General features: G+C 38.1%; 1 protein-coding gene across 1 annotated transcript; it reads right to left on the bottom strand.

Moving 5' to 3' along the window:
• Nucleotides 1-4,200: 4,200 nt before the first annotated feature.
• On the bottom strand, nt 4,201-15,402 carry LOC104111616 (autophagy-related protein 3-like). The gene is made up of 10 exons (XM_009621353.4): nt 15,087-15,402; nt 14,868-14,938; nt 12,838-12,954; nt 12,610-12,749; nt 9,954-10,039; nt 9,791-9,842; nt 8,903-8,968; nt 7,516-7,643; nt 4,907-5,023; nt 4,201-4,492 (listed from the first exon to the last, which is right to left on the bottom strand). Exons 1-9 carry the CDS (start codon nt 15,242-15,244, stop codon nt 4,927-4,929), a joined length of 915 nt encoding a protein of 304 aa, XP_009619648.1. The 5' UTR covers nt 15,245-15,402; the 3' UTR covers nt 4,201-4,492; nt 4,907-4,926.
• Between the last annotated feature and the right edge of the window lie 2,757 nt (nt 15,403-18,159).

Raw genomic sequence — 18,159 nt, 5'->3', positions numbered from 1 at the left:
GAGGTCTGTAGACAGTCATGTATAGTTGGATAATATGTGGCCTTGTCGGCTTCTAGTTTTGGATATATAGTTGTCTTTAGAAGCCTTGTCGGCTCGCCCTACCGTATTCCGCATGTATATGTAAATATGTCTTTTAGACATGTTTTCCTCACGTATGTTATTTACGTGATTCAGCAGTTTAATGATAGCTATTATTCATGATATACCCTTAATTCATGTTTATATCTTAGATGTATGCTTAGGGGTGTTTGACAAGTAGGACTCGGGCACTCGTCATGGCCCATCGGTTTGGGTCGTGACAGACATCCTCCTCTCGGGTGTCTGCGACCAGTGGGGGTGATGTAGCAGTTATTGGTGACGAAGGTAGGGCCGGCGTGGAAGGAGATGAAGCTGATAGTGCTGTGGGTTGAGAAGCAGTTGCGGCAATGGCAGTTTCTGGTTGTAGGTTGCTCACCAATCGAAGACGGAAGAGGCTCGGTACTCAGCCTCATAGTACCGGGAGCAGCAACTGGGACTCAAAAGGGAGAATTGAAATTCTCCACCAAGTCAAACCCTCCCCAGAGCGCTTGGGCATCGTCCCCGGTTGGGGTTATAAGCTCTTCAAATTGAGCATTCTGTTGAGCTGATGAAGGTCGTTGTCTCCTTTGTAGGGAAGCCCCTTCATCACTGGCTTCCCTATCATCATCAATCACCACAGTGACTACGGCTGGGTCAGGCGCGGCTTTCTTCACCTTTTTATTCTTGCCCTCGGTCGAGGAAGAACACCGCCTTTTTGGTTGCTTGTTCTCCGGCCGGGGACTCCGAGAGGAAGCTCTTGCACCGGAAGCAGATCCGATAGCGCAAGCTCAGGTGAAAGCCTCTTTCAGCAACCTTGCAGCCTCCGCGGGATCAGCCAAAACATCCTCCTCAGGGATGGTAACAAAGCCCTGTGGGAGACCTGAATTCGAAGAAGAAAGAGGTTAACCAATTTTCTTATGCACAAAAGTGAGATGAGGACAAAATCAGTTTCACAAGTTAACTTACCATGATTTTTGGTCTTCCACCCGTATTTGGGGACCAGTCCTTTCCACTGGTGGGCCTCAGGCGTGGTAATGTCCAGAATCTTCTAAACCCACTGGTCCAACCCGTTAATCCTTGGTGGTATCCACTGAGTTGCTGAAATAATGAAAAGAAAAGTATCAGCAACGACATGAAACAACCTTTTTTCAGCAAAAATACAGACTTTGAACTTACGTGTACGAGTCTAGGACTCAGGGAAAGATGGAGTTGTGGCCGGGATGATATCCCCGGTGGCAACAATGACAAACCGCTCCATCCAACCACGGTTGTTGTCATCATCCATGCTGGTAAGAAAAGCGTGGTGGCCACGTTTGCTAAAATTTATTACTCCCCCTGAAAAATCTTGGGGGGGTAGAGATTCATCATGCGAGCCAAGGTGAGCTCCTCCTTCGTCTCCTAGCACAGCCGCCGTAGACAGGCCACCGTTCGCCACACAGAAGGGACCACCTATGCCAAACAAATCTAGTATTTATGGCACATCTCCAAAATTACGGGGTCAATTCCCTTGCTCAAAGAAAACGCACCCAAAGTAAATGGGTACGTATAAGCATACATGAAGCCCTTTTTAGGGAAGGTTACTCGCTCCACCATTTCGGAAGCAATGATGTTCAGATCATGGCAATCACAATCCTCTTCACAGCAGGAATGCTGGGAGGGCGGATGGAAGAAAAGTATATGCCAACAGCCCAAGTTCGAGAACTTGAAGAAGGAAACTTCTCTTCGAAGTCCTTGGCTGTGTTGAGTCTTTTGGGAATGATGGTGCTCATCGTAGGAGGGTCAGCATCGACGGTGATTTCTTTGTTTTTTTTCTCCTTCGGACCCCCACCGATGAGAGAACCTTTGGAAGAAGAAGCCATTATCAACAGAAGGTAACAAGAGTTCTTTGAAGAAGAAGATTAAAGAAGAGTTAAAGTAGAAAAGAGTTGAATGCAAAGAAGTTGAGAGAATTTGTAGAACTGTGAAGGGTAAAGGAAGAAGAATGAGACGTATAAGTAAAGGAATAGGCAGCTAAAATCGTGGCCATGATTACCTCGAGAACTGGCAAAAATATTTCTAAACCGTGGAGTAACACGTGTTCGGGGTATTAAATACGGAGAGACTTGCGTCTAATCAAGCGCCAGAAACTTTTCAGAAGGGTTCAGAAAATTTCCCGCAAAGAAATGAATCTTCACCAACTTCCTGATGACACAAAGATGTGCCACCGGAAAGCAGGTGGACTATTTGTATAGGGTAAAATTGGTTCACATTAAATACTCGAATAATAAAATGACACGTGAAACCGGAGACAGACGACGAAACGAGTGAAAACCAAAACCGAGGACAACAACTTCGGTTGGCACCGGGCAGACCCTGAAGGGAACATTGTTAACTAGGGCAAACGAATATTTGCCACTAGATAACATTCAATGAAGAATATTTCTCAGTATTAAATACACAATCCGTTACAGAGAATTTTGGCATTCATAGCGTGTCGTTATATATTCATCAATGACCCCCATTATTGTCATTTAAGAGGGGCTTGATCCTAGGACCTTGTTCCCTAGGTATATCTATAAATAGTGACTTCAATAGCCATTGTAAGACACGAACTTTCTGACAAACTTATGCTACACATTATTCCAAGCTAAATAATACTTTATTTTCTGTCTTAAGATACTCTTATTTGCTACCTTCGGAAGCCCTGCTCCCGGAACCAAGCTATCTGCTACTTTATCTCAATTTTAACACTAAGTCTTGCATTTTATTTATTTATTATTTTGGGATCAAATCGATTCGTTTGTCTATAAATTACGCTATAAATTCAACTGTACCGATTTACGGGAAAAGAAGGAAAAATTATGAGAGAGAGGCGGTTTCCATACTATCCAACTCGGACGTCAAGCGTAAAGTCAAGAACTATTTGAAAGTCGTTTTGTACTTGGCCTTAGACGTTTCCGAAAACTCGATAGCGTTCCACGTCAAAAATAATAAGTAACGAATTCATTTGTCAAGAGCATAATTGTGTAAAGAATTTGTTCGTAAGTGTTATAATAGTATCTCTAATTTTGAAATACTTTTTGCATGTGATATATCATAGATTACTTCTTTCTTCACGTGTAAATGTAAGTTTAATGATCATATATAAACCACATAAAATCATTATCTTTCAAATATATTTCTCTTTTGTCATCCAAAGTATCCTTCCTGTAAGTTTGTTTTGTCAAATTCCACACCGTAACTTCGACCCTAAATCCTATAAAACTCCTGGTTATTTGTGATTTGGTGTATGAACGAAAAAGAAGTAAACGAGAGAATGTTTGAACAGAATTTGGTAGGAAATTATAAAAGCGTTCACTTGGGAGATCACTGAACTCTGCATAAACAGAATAGTTATTTTTAGGCCTAACTACATAGACAACACCTTAAACTTGGCACAAAATGTCATTTTAGTACCTTATAACTGTGTTGTACCTATTAGACACTTAGATGTTGCAAAAGAATGACATTATTAAAGGATTCAACTTTAATTCATTGACAATATAATTTTTTTTATATATAACATTACCTTCTATAACCGATTGTTCCCTTTATTTTTCAAAATAAAATTTTATAACCTGATAGTACTGACTTTTGAGCACTTCATCTAGCCGAGTAGCAATAGGCGGAAAAGAAGTCAAAACCGAATATCTATTTGCCCCCTCTTCATTTAATGCCTTGGCCTTTGTCTTTTTTTCCCCCTTTTAATTAGATTTTTTGCATGTGTTAGGGCACTTATTTAACTTAATAAATAATTATCAGGATGATCACACTAGCTTTTACGGAAGCTTTAACAATTTATGAACTGATTATAGCATTAGCACTTTTATCTGCGAATACTTTTGTTTAATTTTAGCATAGAAATATGAATAATAAATACATCTTCATAGTTTATTGCCTTCGACTTGTCGTTTTCTTTTTCATATTCTATTAAGATTTTCCTCCTCTGGTGTTAGTCAGTTGTCATAACGTTGGAAAGTAGCTATTTTTCAGGTATATTACCATTTTAGTGCACATTCCTTCTGAAACGTGGAGAGGGGGAGTTACTTCGATGCCAAGTCCCGAGTCCAAACTGAAATTTACTAGTAGGGAGAGAGTACTTTTTATTAAATAGAAAACAATAAATACGGAAAACAGAACCATCACTTAGAAGGTGGCTTGATTCTTTTCGTTGCTTTCATTCAGTTAACTTTTGAAGACGACATTAATAAACAATTTCATCTTGCAAGTGGATCGGGTAAATTCACATCTCAAAATAACCTTTAATTCTTCTTGTTAATATACAATAACAAGAATTGATGACAATTCATATCTAGAAGGACGTCTATAAACACTATGTACAATTATCACTGGTCACACGAACTGATGCATCATCATCAGAGTAATTGGTGCTTGACATGTTACGTGCAGCATCTATCTGAAAAACAAAGGAAAGAGATTGAAGAAGGTAACATTCATAATCGTCATCTTACCAAGTCACAGAGAAAAAGAAAGCACCATTTCTGCATCCCCTACCCCAGAAGTTTAAGAGAATAAGAAGAAAAAAAAACCTCCCCCATAAGTTTCCACAGAAAACAGATAATTGAAATAATAATGACAGCCTATAATTTTCTGTAGACCACTTGAGTTGGGGTCCTTTTTCCTACTATTCGCCTCTAAACACACACACAAGCATAGGCAGAAAAAGTGATGACTCATGCACTCGCCGGCATGGAAATCTCTATTTCCGCTAAAAGCCTTACAAGGTTAATTAACTAATAGAGAGGACAAAGCTATTTCTGACGTAAGGGGAGCCTACGTTAAGCTTTAGATATGCGCATAATATACTAACCGAAGGAAGTTGCCTGCAAATCAGGTGCTACTGCTACCAAGATCAAAGTCCATGGTGTAATCGTATTCAATTGTTGGAATCACGGAAGCCATAAACTTCAAGAAGAGAAAGAGGTACCTGTCAATGGTGCTTGAGATCAATATCCCGGATGAGACAAAAAGCACATACAAGTAAAATAACTAAAAGGAGATCCATATTTAGGACATTCATGTGTTTCTATTGTTACGCCAAATATGTCTCTCAAATCTTAGGTCTACAAACAAGCAACATTTTACTCCCATGAAACCTGCTCAATTTTGAGGATAAAGAAAGAATCAGTGGCTAGAGCAAGATCATCATAATCATTACCATTGTGTTTATTTTCTTTCTTTCTGTGGCTACAGGTGGAACTATTGAGAAACACCCTAGATAATATCCTTAGGTTAAGTAGACGTAAAATAGAGTATATGCACTGTGAGTGCAATTCCAATAAATCATAATAATGAAGATAAAGTGAGATTTGATGGATTAAAGGGCAGCCCGGTGCACAAAGCATCCCGCGTTCACGCAGGATTCGAGGAAGGGCCGCACCCCAACGAGATGTGGTGTAGGCAGCCTACACTAATGCAAGCATCAGTGGCTGATTGCACGGCTCGAACCCGTGACCTATAGGTCACACGGAGACAACTTGACCGTTGCTCCAAGGCTCCCCTTCAAAGTAGAGGCTTAGATGTGCTGATCTATCGTCTGATGTCAGAATAGGTGAAGACCAAAATTCTCACCATTGCACATTTCTCTTCACAGCACTCGACATGCACCATCCGGGAATCGAACCCGGGTCTATACCGTGGCAGGGTACTATTCTACCAATAGACCACTGGTGCTTCTTGTTCGAGATTTGATGGATTGTGGCACCTAAATGCACCAATGCAAATATTAAGGCTCAGCTAAGTTTAGGACCTGTACGCTAACCAGGGCTTGTCCAGCTAACCCATAAGGGATTTCTCAGTCAAAGTAAGTGTCACAATATTGTTATGTGAGAAAAATACCTATAAAGATGAAAGGCAAGTCGTATAGAACGATTGTGAGACCAACAATAATATATGGGACTGATTGTGGCCTTTAGGGACTAACATATCCACAAGATGAGTGTTATAGAAATGGAAATGCAAAGTTGGATGTCGGGTCATGCAAAATTAGACAAGCTTTAAAATAATAACATTTGGCAGATGGTGCAAGTCTCGCACAGGATAAAATGAGAATTGGTTTAGATGGTCTGATCGTGTCCAACGTAGACCTCGAAATGCACCACTAATAAGTGTGAGTGTGACAATATGATGATTGAAGGTCATAAAAAAGAAACAAGATAGACCAAAAATTACATGGAAGCTATAATCTCTCAAAATCAATGGATATTTAACCAAAAAAAGAAACATAACACAATTCAACCAAAGAATCCATGTGATTTAACTCAGTAAACCATACAGGAATAACTGTAAAATTTATAGAAGTCCTAAATTGTTGTAAACTTAGCATTGGAATGAAATTGACCTGAATAGAACGGCAAAGATATAGAAGATTCACATAACGGACGCCAATTATTTGGGATTGAGACACAGTTAATTGATCGATTGATATTCTCTAATATGCAATGATGAAACAATGTAGATAAAAAATGTGGTGTCAATGAAACAAGAGCTACACTGCTTTTTAGAACTATAAGAGTATCATTAAAAACTCTTGCTTCCAACTATACTATTGATGTCAGTATTATACTCCTACATTTGTAATAAAAAATTTGATGTTACTAGTAAAAGCTAGATCGAGGGAGTATGGGGTAAAATAATGTCTCACTGTTCTACAAAGCATGTCAAGACGAAGACTAGAACTTAAAATCATAGTGCATAATTATTTTCCCAATAAAAGGGCTAAAGATTTCTTAATAAAGCAAGTACTCTGTTTCTGATCATATGAATTTCCATTTGTATATTCTGCTACCGTGTCTACCGTTGCTAAAATATGATCCTGCAGCTGTATGAACTATGAAACCTTCCCATGGTAGACAGACGAACTATAAAGAAGAATTCCTTGATCAATACAGCGAGTTAATCAACTTTCAGGGGAGACACCATTGTATCACTAAAATTTGAATGTCAAAGCATCAACTTTCTTAAAAAATTAGATGACAAAATAAACAACAACAACAACAACAATTCAGTATAATCCTACTAGTGGGGTCTGGGGAGGGTAGTGTGTACGCAGACCTTACCCCTACCTTGGGATAGAGAGGCTGTTTCCGATAGACCCTCGGCTCCCTCCCTCCAAGAACTCCCCACCTTGCTCTTGGGGTGACTCGAACTCACAACCTCTTGGTTGGAAGTGGAGGGTGCTCACCACTAGAGCAACCCACTCTTGTCTTCATATCGTTGTAGCTTGATAGTATAGCCCTTTTTAAATGTAACATAACTAACACAGCAAAAATTTCATGTGCATTCGCAAATAAATACATCTACGAGTTGTAAGTATCCCCAAATAACCATATTAGAATTCAGACAGGTAATATATGTGTGTGAATATGCATACTGCTCATTGAAAAACACAACGATACTACATGAGATATTAGAGTTTACTTGTCAACTTCAGGTTCAACTCCTCGCGACATGAGAACATCAATAATTTTCTTCATCACAGCCCCGTGTCGACAAGGATGTACTGAAGCATGTTTCCCTGGAAGATGTGGATGGTCTTCAATGGTCACCTGAGTTGACGATGTTGGGAACAAAGATTAAAATGAACATCATCACTCAAAATAATTGCAGTTAAAAAGGAAATATATAGGGTTAGAAAAAAGAAACTTTAATAATCCGTGTGATGGCCCATTCAGTTGTTCAGTTGCCATCTACAACTTGGTTCACTAACAAATATTTTGGTCGGCTAAAATGGGCACTGCTGGCCTTGAAAGGGTCACTGGTGGGTTCAGTTTGTACCAAATGGATTTGGTTTTTACCAATTCGCGAAATCAGTTTTGGAAATTTTTCAAAAATCAAGCAATAGCTTGGGTGGAAATTATTAAACCTCAAGCAGAAATCTGGATGTTCTTCACAGATAATATGTATCAACTCAAAGCAAGCATTCAAGCTCTATTATGTCTAAAAATCAGAAAGAAATGAACCTTTGAAAAAAAAGTTATTCTGGTCAAAATATGTAAAACAAACCATTTCTCAGGCCTCATTTCAGTTGTATTTCTTAGGAAATGACTGATTGGAGAGAGAGAGATAGAGAGAGAGAGAGCGTTCATTGCCAATCCAATTAGACAGCACTGATCTGAGCATAAGGAAGATGGCAAGTGGTTGTAGTGGGAGAAGGAAGTAAAAGTATAAGCAATAAACTTTTGACAAATTATGCCACATTTAGTTTTTTACTTCAAAATCTTAATTTAACTAAAAGAGCTAAAATGATATTAAAACAAGGGAAAAGTTGGCAAGTTGAATAAAAAATGCATGCGCTTGGAATAGACCTCCAGGTGCCAATTAGCAAGGAAGAATAACCACCTATAACCAAACTACCAACCCATGTTTGATATGACACAATGTTCTATTCATCAGTTTTTCATACTGTTCGCAGATAATTTTCAAAAACCCCACATTGTAATACTGATCATTTCATAGATTAAAATTGAAATGAATGGAATTTTGAAATAACTTTTGAATAATCTGAATTTTTTTGTTTTATCAAGAACTAAATGAATAATCTGAAGTTATTTCATTTGGTTAGTTTCATCGTTTATCACTGAATAATGCACAGCCCTGAGACTGGCTGAGCAAACGGCAATACCGTCTTGGTTAGAGCTACTCAAAGAATTAGTCAAAAGGAGTAATCATCCAACTTGCATGTGTTGTACAGTGGCAGTACTTGGAGCCAAACTACTGTAATTTCATTTACAAACAAACTACAGCATGGAATAACTTATTTAAGCTCGTTTCCAAGTAGCATTTAGACCAAAAAGAAGTGTCTCACCGTTTTGCGTGCATGGTCTTGACTGACATCCTCAAGTACGAGCTCTGGTTGCAAAAGCATCCTTGACTGTCACAAAAAATCAAGAATAGTTCACTGTGTTGCAATCGGATCATGAAGTTTCCTCGAGGACCAGGATGCATGTCTAACAAAGAAGAGAATCTTCTTTCTCCAAAAGCAACAAGTAGTATATATACTCATGCAGAAGATATTATTAAGAACCTTAAAAATAGACACTTCCACAAATTTCAACAAGTGGAAATTCATTGTTTCACAATGTCATCGTTGTGCAGATCTTGGATATTGTAAATAGAATTAGGATTAAGGAGAATAATGCATATTTTGCACAGAAATTATGCGAAATAAACACAAACTATAATTTGTGTAATATAAAGAAGAAAAACATTCTCATGCTAAGTCTCAAATTGTCTTAAGTTGGACAAAACATTACCTTATCATATTTGGATAAGAGTGAAAAATAATGTAGAATAAACCACTATCAGAAGATCTGAGTTCATCAAACATATATACAAAGTGATATCAGAAAGAATAACATAAATGGCATCGTCAGCTTTTTAACCTGACAGTCCTTGACCTGAGGTAACAGGAGTAAAGCCGGCACTCTCAAAAGTACATTAGTAAATCTATTGACAAATCCCAAAACAAAAAAAAACAAAAAAACAAAAAAGAGAGAGACAACCAAAAGATCTAGGTGAACTTTGGTTGTATTATCCATTTCTTCAGCTGTATGGTTACTAAGTTGTTTGTTTCATGAATATGTCAGACACTCAGACCATCTTGCAACTATTTCCATCATAATAGCACAAGTCAAAAGTGTAGTCATTACGCAATTATATATTTAAGGCAATTATAATTTTTATTTTGGCTGACCTCATCATATCCAGTGAGCCATACACGAGGCGTTTGATAGTACTTGTCATACCTGCAAAACGTACAGATGGACATCTGCCAAAACACTTAATATACACTTCTCTTCAATGGGAAGCGCATGAAATAGCCAACATACAAAATCTAATGAATGAAGCTCACTTACGTGATGCTGATATCATATGTTCGTGTTCTTAGAATGTTGTCATCATCAGGCTCATGAACGACAAGATATGTAGTCTGAAGGGTAGCCTGCAAGAAATCATGAGATGTTAACCATTTAGGTATTGTAGATGGAATAATCTCAAAGCTGATAATTTACTGAGATCCAACCAAATTAAAGTTTGTACCCGAACAAAGCACAGAGCAAAGTATTCTTTTTCTTCTATTTTGGAAAAGAATGGAAACGTAGTTAATAGACAGTGAACTGAAAGATAGGGCAGCTTCCAGAAAGCATAAACAGAATTTTCTTACATATAACTGTATCAAATAGAATACTCACACTGTCACACACATATAAATACATATATACACACAAACATACATATCGATAAGGTAAATAATTCTATTAATAATGAGAAAATCTCCCGTATACCCATAAAGGCAGTATCCAAAAAAAGTAGAGAATCTACAACATAAAATTTTCTCATATATATTATCATGGTGCAGAGGTATGTAGAGCCAAAGGGGTTCAGGTGGTAAAATTATACTGGGTAAAGAGGGCAAAAACGGATTTTTTAGTTGTATATGAGTTGTTGAATCCCTTAACATAAAGGAGGAATTTTTTATAGTGGCAAAGAGGATTCAAAACTTGCTTTACGTCGCAGCTTCAAATCCCAAGTGTTACATTCTAGTATTTTTTTTCCTGAATCCCCTTGCATAACTTTTGGTATCTATACCAGGAAAAAATGAATTTGAAAGGAGACAAAGAAGGCAAAAGAAAGGAGGTTGTTTTTTCTTTTTTTATCAAGTAAGATTCGAAAAGCAGAGTTATTAAGGCCTCATTTGTTTTTTTTAAGATTAAGACGTACATCCTACCCTCCCCAAACCCCACTTGTGGGATTATACTGGGTGGTTGTTGTTGTTGTAAGATTAAGACGTCTGAATCTGAATACACATCTGAATATCAAGATGTGTATTAAGATTAAGACATCTGAATCTGAATACACATCTGAATATTAAGATGTGTATTAAGATCTGAATACTAAATGATTAAGACTGTTTGAATTTTAACATCTGAATGTATAACATTTATCTTTATTTAAAAATTAATAAACATAAAATTCAAATGAAATATTTTTTAATCTAATATTCTACCAATAAAATATATAGTTTTTAAAAATATGATAGTTACTGGTGGTGATGGCTAACGGTAGTGCTTGTGAATGCCGATTAGAGGCGGTGGTTGGTGGTAGTTTTGATTGATGGCGGTGGTTCAGGGTAGTAGCTAGTGGTGATTGGTAGTGGTGGCGATTTATAATTGAGGATGGTGATGATGAGTGGTGATAGTTAATAATGGCGGGTGGTGGTGTTAGTTGTGATTGAGGAAGGTGGTGGTAGGTGGTGCCATGGTGGTAGTTTATAATGATGGGCAGTGCCGACTATGGTTGTTGATGGTGATGGGGTGGTTAGTTGTGGTAGTTGAGGTAGATGCGTGTTGGTTGTGATTGAGAATGATGGTGGTGGGGATGGTGGGTGGTGGTAGTTGATAATGGTGGCGGCTATGATTGAGGATGATGGTGGTGGTGGTAGTGGCTGGCATGATGATAGTTGATAATGGTAGGCGATGACAGAATTTAATAATGAATATTGATGATAGCATCTTAATGAAATTAAGTCTTTGTTATAGATCCTAATCATACAGACCTGTTCAGACCCATTAAGTGGCTGTGAAGTAAAAAAAAATACACTTAATGATTAAGATCTGAATAATTAAGATTCAGACTTTAAAAACAAACGCACTTAATGTCTGAGATCTGAACGACTAAGATTCAGACCTCCATTAAGTGCAAACAAATTAGGCCTAAATCTTCCCTATGGCCATAAACTTATTTTAAGATCTTGTACACCTGCTCCGGTCCATACGCGAGCAAGGAGATGCTAACAATTGTTCACTATTAAGTCGTGAATTACTTCATTGCAAACTGTTGTAGTTATTGCACTTCTAAGCTATTCAGTATCTACCATTAGCTTCTTCCTTTTTTATAATAGAGAAATCCCAAGCGCTAGTGTTGCACGGTTCGAAACTTAGTAGATAATGGACCCGCCCCTCTACCCTTCTCGACTTAAATACCAAACTTTGGCAGCACCAGGGCTGAACATGACCCACAAATTACGCATTGCACTCATACCACTAGATCGAAGCCCTAGGGGCTACATTCAGCTGTTTAAAAACTATCAATACCACCTTGTAGCCATTAAACGTTTTTCTTTCTAAAATTATTATTTGTAGAATAGATACATATTTAACTGTCAGCATCATAGAAGTTTCAACGAGAACCATTTCGTTGGTTAGATGATTGTACAAGTATTTATTGTGACACTTTTGCGAACAATTACCAAATGAAATGAAAATACTTTTTATACTCTCAATTAGATCACCAGCAAAATCATCATCAAAGGTCATGTAGATTAGCATCAGGCATTTTAGTTGAAAAGCATGAACCGCTATAGCAAACAGATAGTGGATCATGATTCTGTACAAAACCATTGTATGACTTTTTAATATCAAATACAAGATGAAATGGTATGCTGTTACGACTAATCACTAATTATACAGATCTTAAAACTAAAATACACACACAACAGAGACAGCTTCTTACAGGATCTGTTTCTATAAGATTGTCAGCTTCCTCGTACTCTCCCATGTCAGGTATGTCTTCCTCTTCCTCGCCTCTAATCTTTTTGCTGATCTCTAATGCCTCTATAGATGGCAAGTTATCATCCTCAACACCTTTGTTTTCTAAGAAATAATAAAATGGGACATAATGTCACAAGGCAAAATGGATAAAACTCAATTTTTTATTGGGAAGTACACATATACCAGATACCTTTTGGTTTCCCATGAGTTGCCAGCCAACCATCATTGTCCTCATTATCAAGCAGAACTTCACCTCCAGCAGCCTCATATTCTTCCTCTACTGATGCAGCTCTTCTCAGACAAGGAACTGCATACAAAGTTAAAGTGGCACATGATCTAAACTGCCATATAACAGAAGTGCTAAATTCTTTTTTTTTTTTTTGTTTCTGTACGACGACTAGAGAACGTCTATGAATGATGGAATATCAAAAAGAAGGGCCAAGAAAACTCCAAGATACAGACATCCACCTTTTTTTGGCCAGGATGGGGTGCTAAAATTCTTAAGAAGTATGAAAGCTAAAAATAAATTCTTTACTAATACCTAGGAGAAGGTGATCCTCAAGAGAGATAGTTTCAAATATCTTGGGTCTGTTATCCAAGGCAACGGGGAGATTGACAAGGATGTTATACATCGTATTGGAGCGGGTTGGATGAGATGGAGGCTCGCATCTGGTGTTTTGTGTGATAAGAATGTGCCACCAACACTTAAGGGCAAGTTCTACAAAGTGGTAGTTAGACCGACTATGTTGTATGGTGCTGAGTATTGGTAAGTCAAGAAGTTCCACGTCCAGAAGATGAAAGTAGCAGAGATGAGGATGTTGAGATCGATGTGTGAGCATACCAGGAAAGATAAGATTAGGAATAAAATTATTAGGGAAACGGTGAAAGTGGCCCCTGTGGAAGACAAATTGCAGGAATCGAGGTTGAGATGGTTCGGGCACGTGATGAGGAGAGACATAGACGCCCCGGTTAGGAGGTGTGGAAGGCTGACCATGTAAGGATACTTGTTCTTGATTGTAACTTTGTTCAACTACCTATAATCGATGCACATCCGCCCTGAGGAAGGGTAAAGTACGCCAAAGAAGTACCGGAGAGAGGTGATTAGGCAGGACATGGCATTGCTTCAACTTACCAAGGACATGACCCTCAATAGGAAGGCGTGGAGATCGAGAATTAGGGTTGAAGGTTGATAGGTAGTCGAGAGTTTCTCCTAATTTTACCACTAGTATTAGTAATGTTCTTATATTTTCTTGTTCCTAGATCTTTTTTGTTACACGTTGTGTCATTCTTACCGGTAGTATTAGTACTAATCTTGTATTTCTTATTTCTCAATCTTTGTTATTATACATTGTGTCTTTGTTTTTTCTTGTTGTTATTGTTGGTTGCTTCCTTTCCGTTGTTCCTCGAGTCGAGGGTCTATCGGAAACAGCCTCTCTACTTCACAAGGTAGGGGTAAGGTCTGCGTACACATTACTCTCTACTGACCCACTTGTGGGATTACACTGGGTTTGTTGTTATTGTTACCTAGGAGAAGGTGAGTGAGCAAGGGAGGAACACGATATAGCATTAGATGACAGGAATATCCTTAGCAAGATGCTTAACTGATATAATAGGAGCAGATTGAAACACAGATTCAGTGCATAACATGTCTTAGGCAGTACAGTTCTCTCTTGTTTTCTAACCTCATTGTTACTTCCCAAGGTCATCAGGAGCTTGCTTGAAACACGAAGATGCTGAGCATAACATGAGTTGGGAGATGAAGTTACTAGTCATGTTTCCTTACCTCATGACTACTTTCCATAAGCGTCAAGATTGTTTGTCCTATTAGATTATTAAACCTCCCTTTCTCTGTAGTGCTCTTGAAATTGCATAAAAAGGTTTAACAAATTAGTATTACAAATTTTCAGTGCTGGATTCTGATGAAGGAGAATTTCTATTTACATGCCCAAAAGTCAATGGATACATTAACTGTGTTAAAACTAGCAATATGCTACAAACTCTATGCTACTTGACGGGAACTTACTTCTAAGTTTTTTGGTTCATTTGAGAGGACTAGATTTTACCTTAAAATTAAGTCGCGTTTATTCTAATAAGTGGTGTAAATTTATCAGTAATTAAGTGTAAAGAATGAAGTCATCATGCACTAGCCAGCTCATATTTTCTCCAAACACATCAAATTCAACGAAAACTATTGGTAGAATGATGGTTATAGATAGGTACCATTTCTAGTGATCAAGAATTGCTTGTCGGCTGGTAAATATGACTTCCTCTTACTAGGGTCACCTGATTCCCTGTTAATGAACAATGAACCATGATATAAGAATTAGATGCAATATAATGAGCTCATACAAATTACAAATACTTTCAAATTAGATCTAATCTCATAGGCTATTTGAGCAAGAATTGGCAAAAAAAGGGTATATGTGAAAGATTGATTACCAAGACCAGGTAGGGCATTTGGAGACAAGATTATCACCAGCAATAACGAACTCATTAACGCTGAGAACGCCTTTCTCTTTGAAAGCAGAGACGGTACGAGGACTTGTGATTCTCTCTACCGTCCCTTTGAACGCTCCGTGCAGCTGCGATAGCACCATTATACCTGTTTGGATTGTGTGAGTAATTGAGAGTCCAAAATTGTGAGAATCGAAGACTTTCGTCTATCGTACTCTTTCGGGAAAAGACAGCGTGTTTCGCCTTCTCGATGTTCTTTTTGGAGACTAATTTGAGATTTGGGATGATTTATTTGTGACGTGGTTTCTAATGTATGCTGTGCTGTACTTTGAAGTTCAACTCAATTTCAATTCGTGTTTAACTTCAATACGACAAGAATTATTGTTAATTCGAATTTAGTTAAGCTCTTGAGAGTTTTTTCTTCTTTTTTTAACAAAAATAGTTTTTATCTAAAGCAAATCAAAACCAATTATCTCAATTTCTTAAATACAAATCAAACCAAATAGAGCCGACATTTTGTTTCAATTTTGTCATTTTTCTTTCACATGAGCTATAAATTCAGACAAGAGTGGTTGCTCTAGTGTTAACATCCTCCACTTCCAAGTAAGAGGTTGTGAGTTCGAGTCATCCCAAGAGTAAGGTGGGGAGTTCTTGGAGGGAGGGAACCGACGGTCTATCGGAAACAGTCTCTCTACCCCAGGGTAAGGTCTGCGTACACACTACCCTCCCCATACCCCACTAGTGAGATTATACTGAGTTGTTGTTATTATGAGCTATAAATTCATTTTCGTTCAATATCCTAGAACTAAATACATAATCTTTAATAAATTGGTATATTTTTTAATAATGATGAACAAATTGATTAATCTATCATTGATTGAAATATATATATGCGAAAAGTATCACTATGAGACATGACTGTATACGGTAAAATTGGTTAGTGACAGTTGGACAAATGAAGAGATGACATGTGGAGCTGAAGACACGTAGGATGTGAGTCAGTAAATAGTCAATACCGGTTGACAGCATGTGACCACTGATGGATGAGCCCTGAAAATAGAGTAGCTGACGACAAAAGTTCAAAGTATTGGCATCGGGTAGCATTCAATGGGCGGTTGTTACAGAGAATATCTACATTTATAACTAACCGTTATGCAGCATTCAATGACGGTTTTATTCTCATTCAAGAGGAGCTTGATTTGGGGATCGTGTCTCCCTCAATAGAGCTATAAATAGGAGAATTAACATCCATTGTAGGCGCGAAACATTCTGTACACAAAAGCTACATTCTGCCCTCACTTTATAACATTATTCTCAGTCTTTATTATTGAATATCGCTCTTACTTTTGCTATCGGAGAAGCTAAACTCTTAGCCAAGCTTGTATTTCCTTTAGTTTTATTTCATAACCTTATTTCTATTCTTATTCATTTTGTATTTTTAGGTCAAATCGATTCACTTGTCTATAAATCACGCTATAAATTCAATTGCACCGTTTTACGGGTAAATAGTTTGGCGCCCACCGTGGGACATAGACAATTCTCTAATTGCTTTGATCCATTCATCTGTTACTAACAAATTTTGATTCCTTCCTTAGCAAAAAAAAGATCAGGTATGGCAGCTAATGATGTCAACAATATTTACAATGCCGGAGCACACGATGAACGGGAAGATGTGTTCCAGCGTGATGATTCAACTAGCGAAACTCGCAACGAAGGGGATTAAGCAACCCCAGTTCGTGAAGGTCAGTATCCTCGGCATATGCGAGGCACAACTCCTGATGATGCGGAGAATGAGCACATTGTTAAAATAGTCAAAATCTTGAGAGAACAACAAAAAGCGATTATGGATCACCTCTCAAGGCAAGATCGGGTGATGACGGAATTGAAGCAGAGGTTATCGGGTGTTTCCAATAATGCCAATGGGAGGGCTCTGGTTCCTCCCAGCGTTCCCACAAATCAAACGACTCAAAGAATCGATAACGACACTCCAAGGGAGGATATCGATTTCGACGAGGTCGGAGGTACCGGCAGTGGATCTGAGAACAACAACTTAAATGAACCTTTCAAAACCAAGCTCATGAGATTCATGAGAAAAATGAATGAACAAATGGATCAGAATGCAAAGGGATTTCATGCTCGGGTGGATCAGATCCCGGGAGTGTCGCCGGTGTTAAAGGGACCAAATTCAAAGAAGTATACGTAGTTGCCGTTTAAACCAAGTGAGGCACCGAAGTTGATCCCAAAGAGGTTTAAGATGTCAGATATACCAAAATATAATGGGACTTTGGATCCACAAGAGCACATCACGACCTACTCTACGGCAGTAAAGGGAAACACTTGGCCCAGCATGAGAAGATGTCAGATATACCAAAATATAATGGGACTTTAGATAGGTAAGACAATGGAAGTTTATATTGACGACGTGTTAGTTAAGTCTCTCAATGCAGGAGATTATTTGAAACATCTCCAGGAGACATTTGACATTCTGAGAAAGTACAACATGAAGCTCAACCTAGAGAAGTGTGCCTTCAGAGTGGGTTCTGAAAAGTTCTTGGAGTTTCTGGTCTCTCAAAGAGGAATCGAAGTTAACCCCGATATGATCAAAGACATCGAGGATATATCGGACGAGCTGACAAGCGTGAAGGAAGTACAAAGGTTGACCGATAGATTGGCGGCTTTAAGTAGGTTCATCTCGAGGTCTTCAGAAAAGTGTTATCACTTCTTTTCACTTTTGAAAAAGAAGAACGATTTTGTATGGACTCCAGAATGCTAACAGGCATTGAAAGACCTAAAAAGGTACCTGTCTAGCCCTCTATTGTTGTCAAAACCCAGAGAAGGTGAGCATTTTTTGATTTATCTGGCTGTATTGAAAGTAGTGGTAAGTGTTGTTTTGGTCCGGGAAGAAGAAGGTATGCAATTTTCCATTTATTATGTTAGTAAAATATTATCGGGAGCGGAGACACGATATTTTTACCTTTACCTTTAAAAGCTAGTGTTAGCTCTTGTATTTGCCTTTCGAAAGCTTAGGCCTTATTTTCAATGTCATCCAGTAGCCGTT

Source organism: Nicotiana tomentosiformis, chromosome 5 (genome assembly GCF_000390325.3).
Source record: "Nicotiana tomentosiformis chromosome 5, ASM39032v3, whole genome shotgun sequence".
In the NCBI taxonomy this organism is placed as follows: Eukaryota; Viridiplantae; Streptophyta; class Magnoliopsida; order Solanales; family Solanaceae; genus Nicotiana; species Nicotiana tomentosiformis.
The sequence above is the reverse complement of the archived record's forward strand: the minus strand, read 5'-3'. Positions and strand labels throughout refer to the sequence as shown.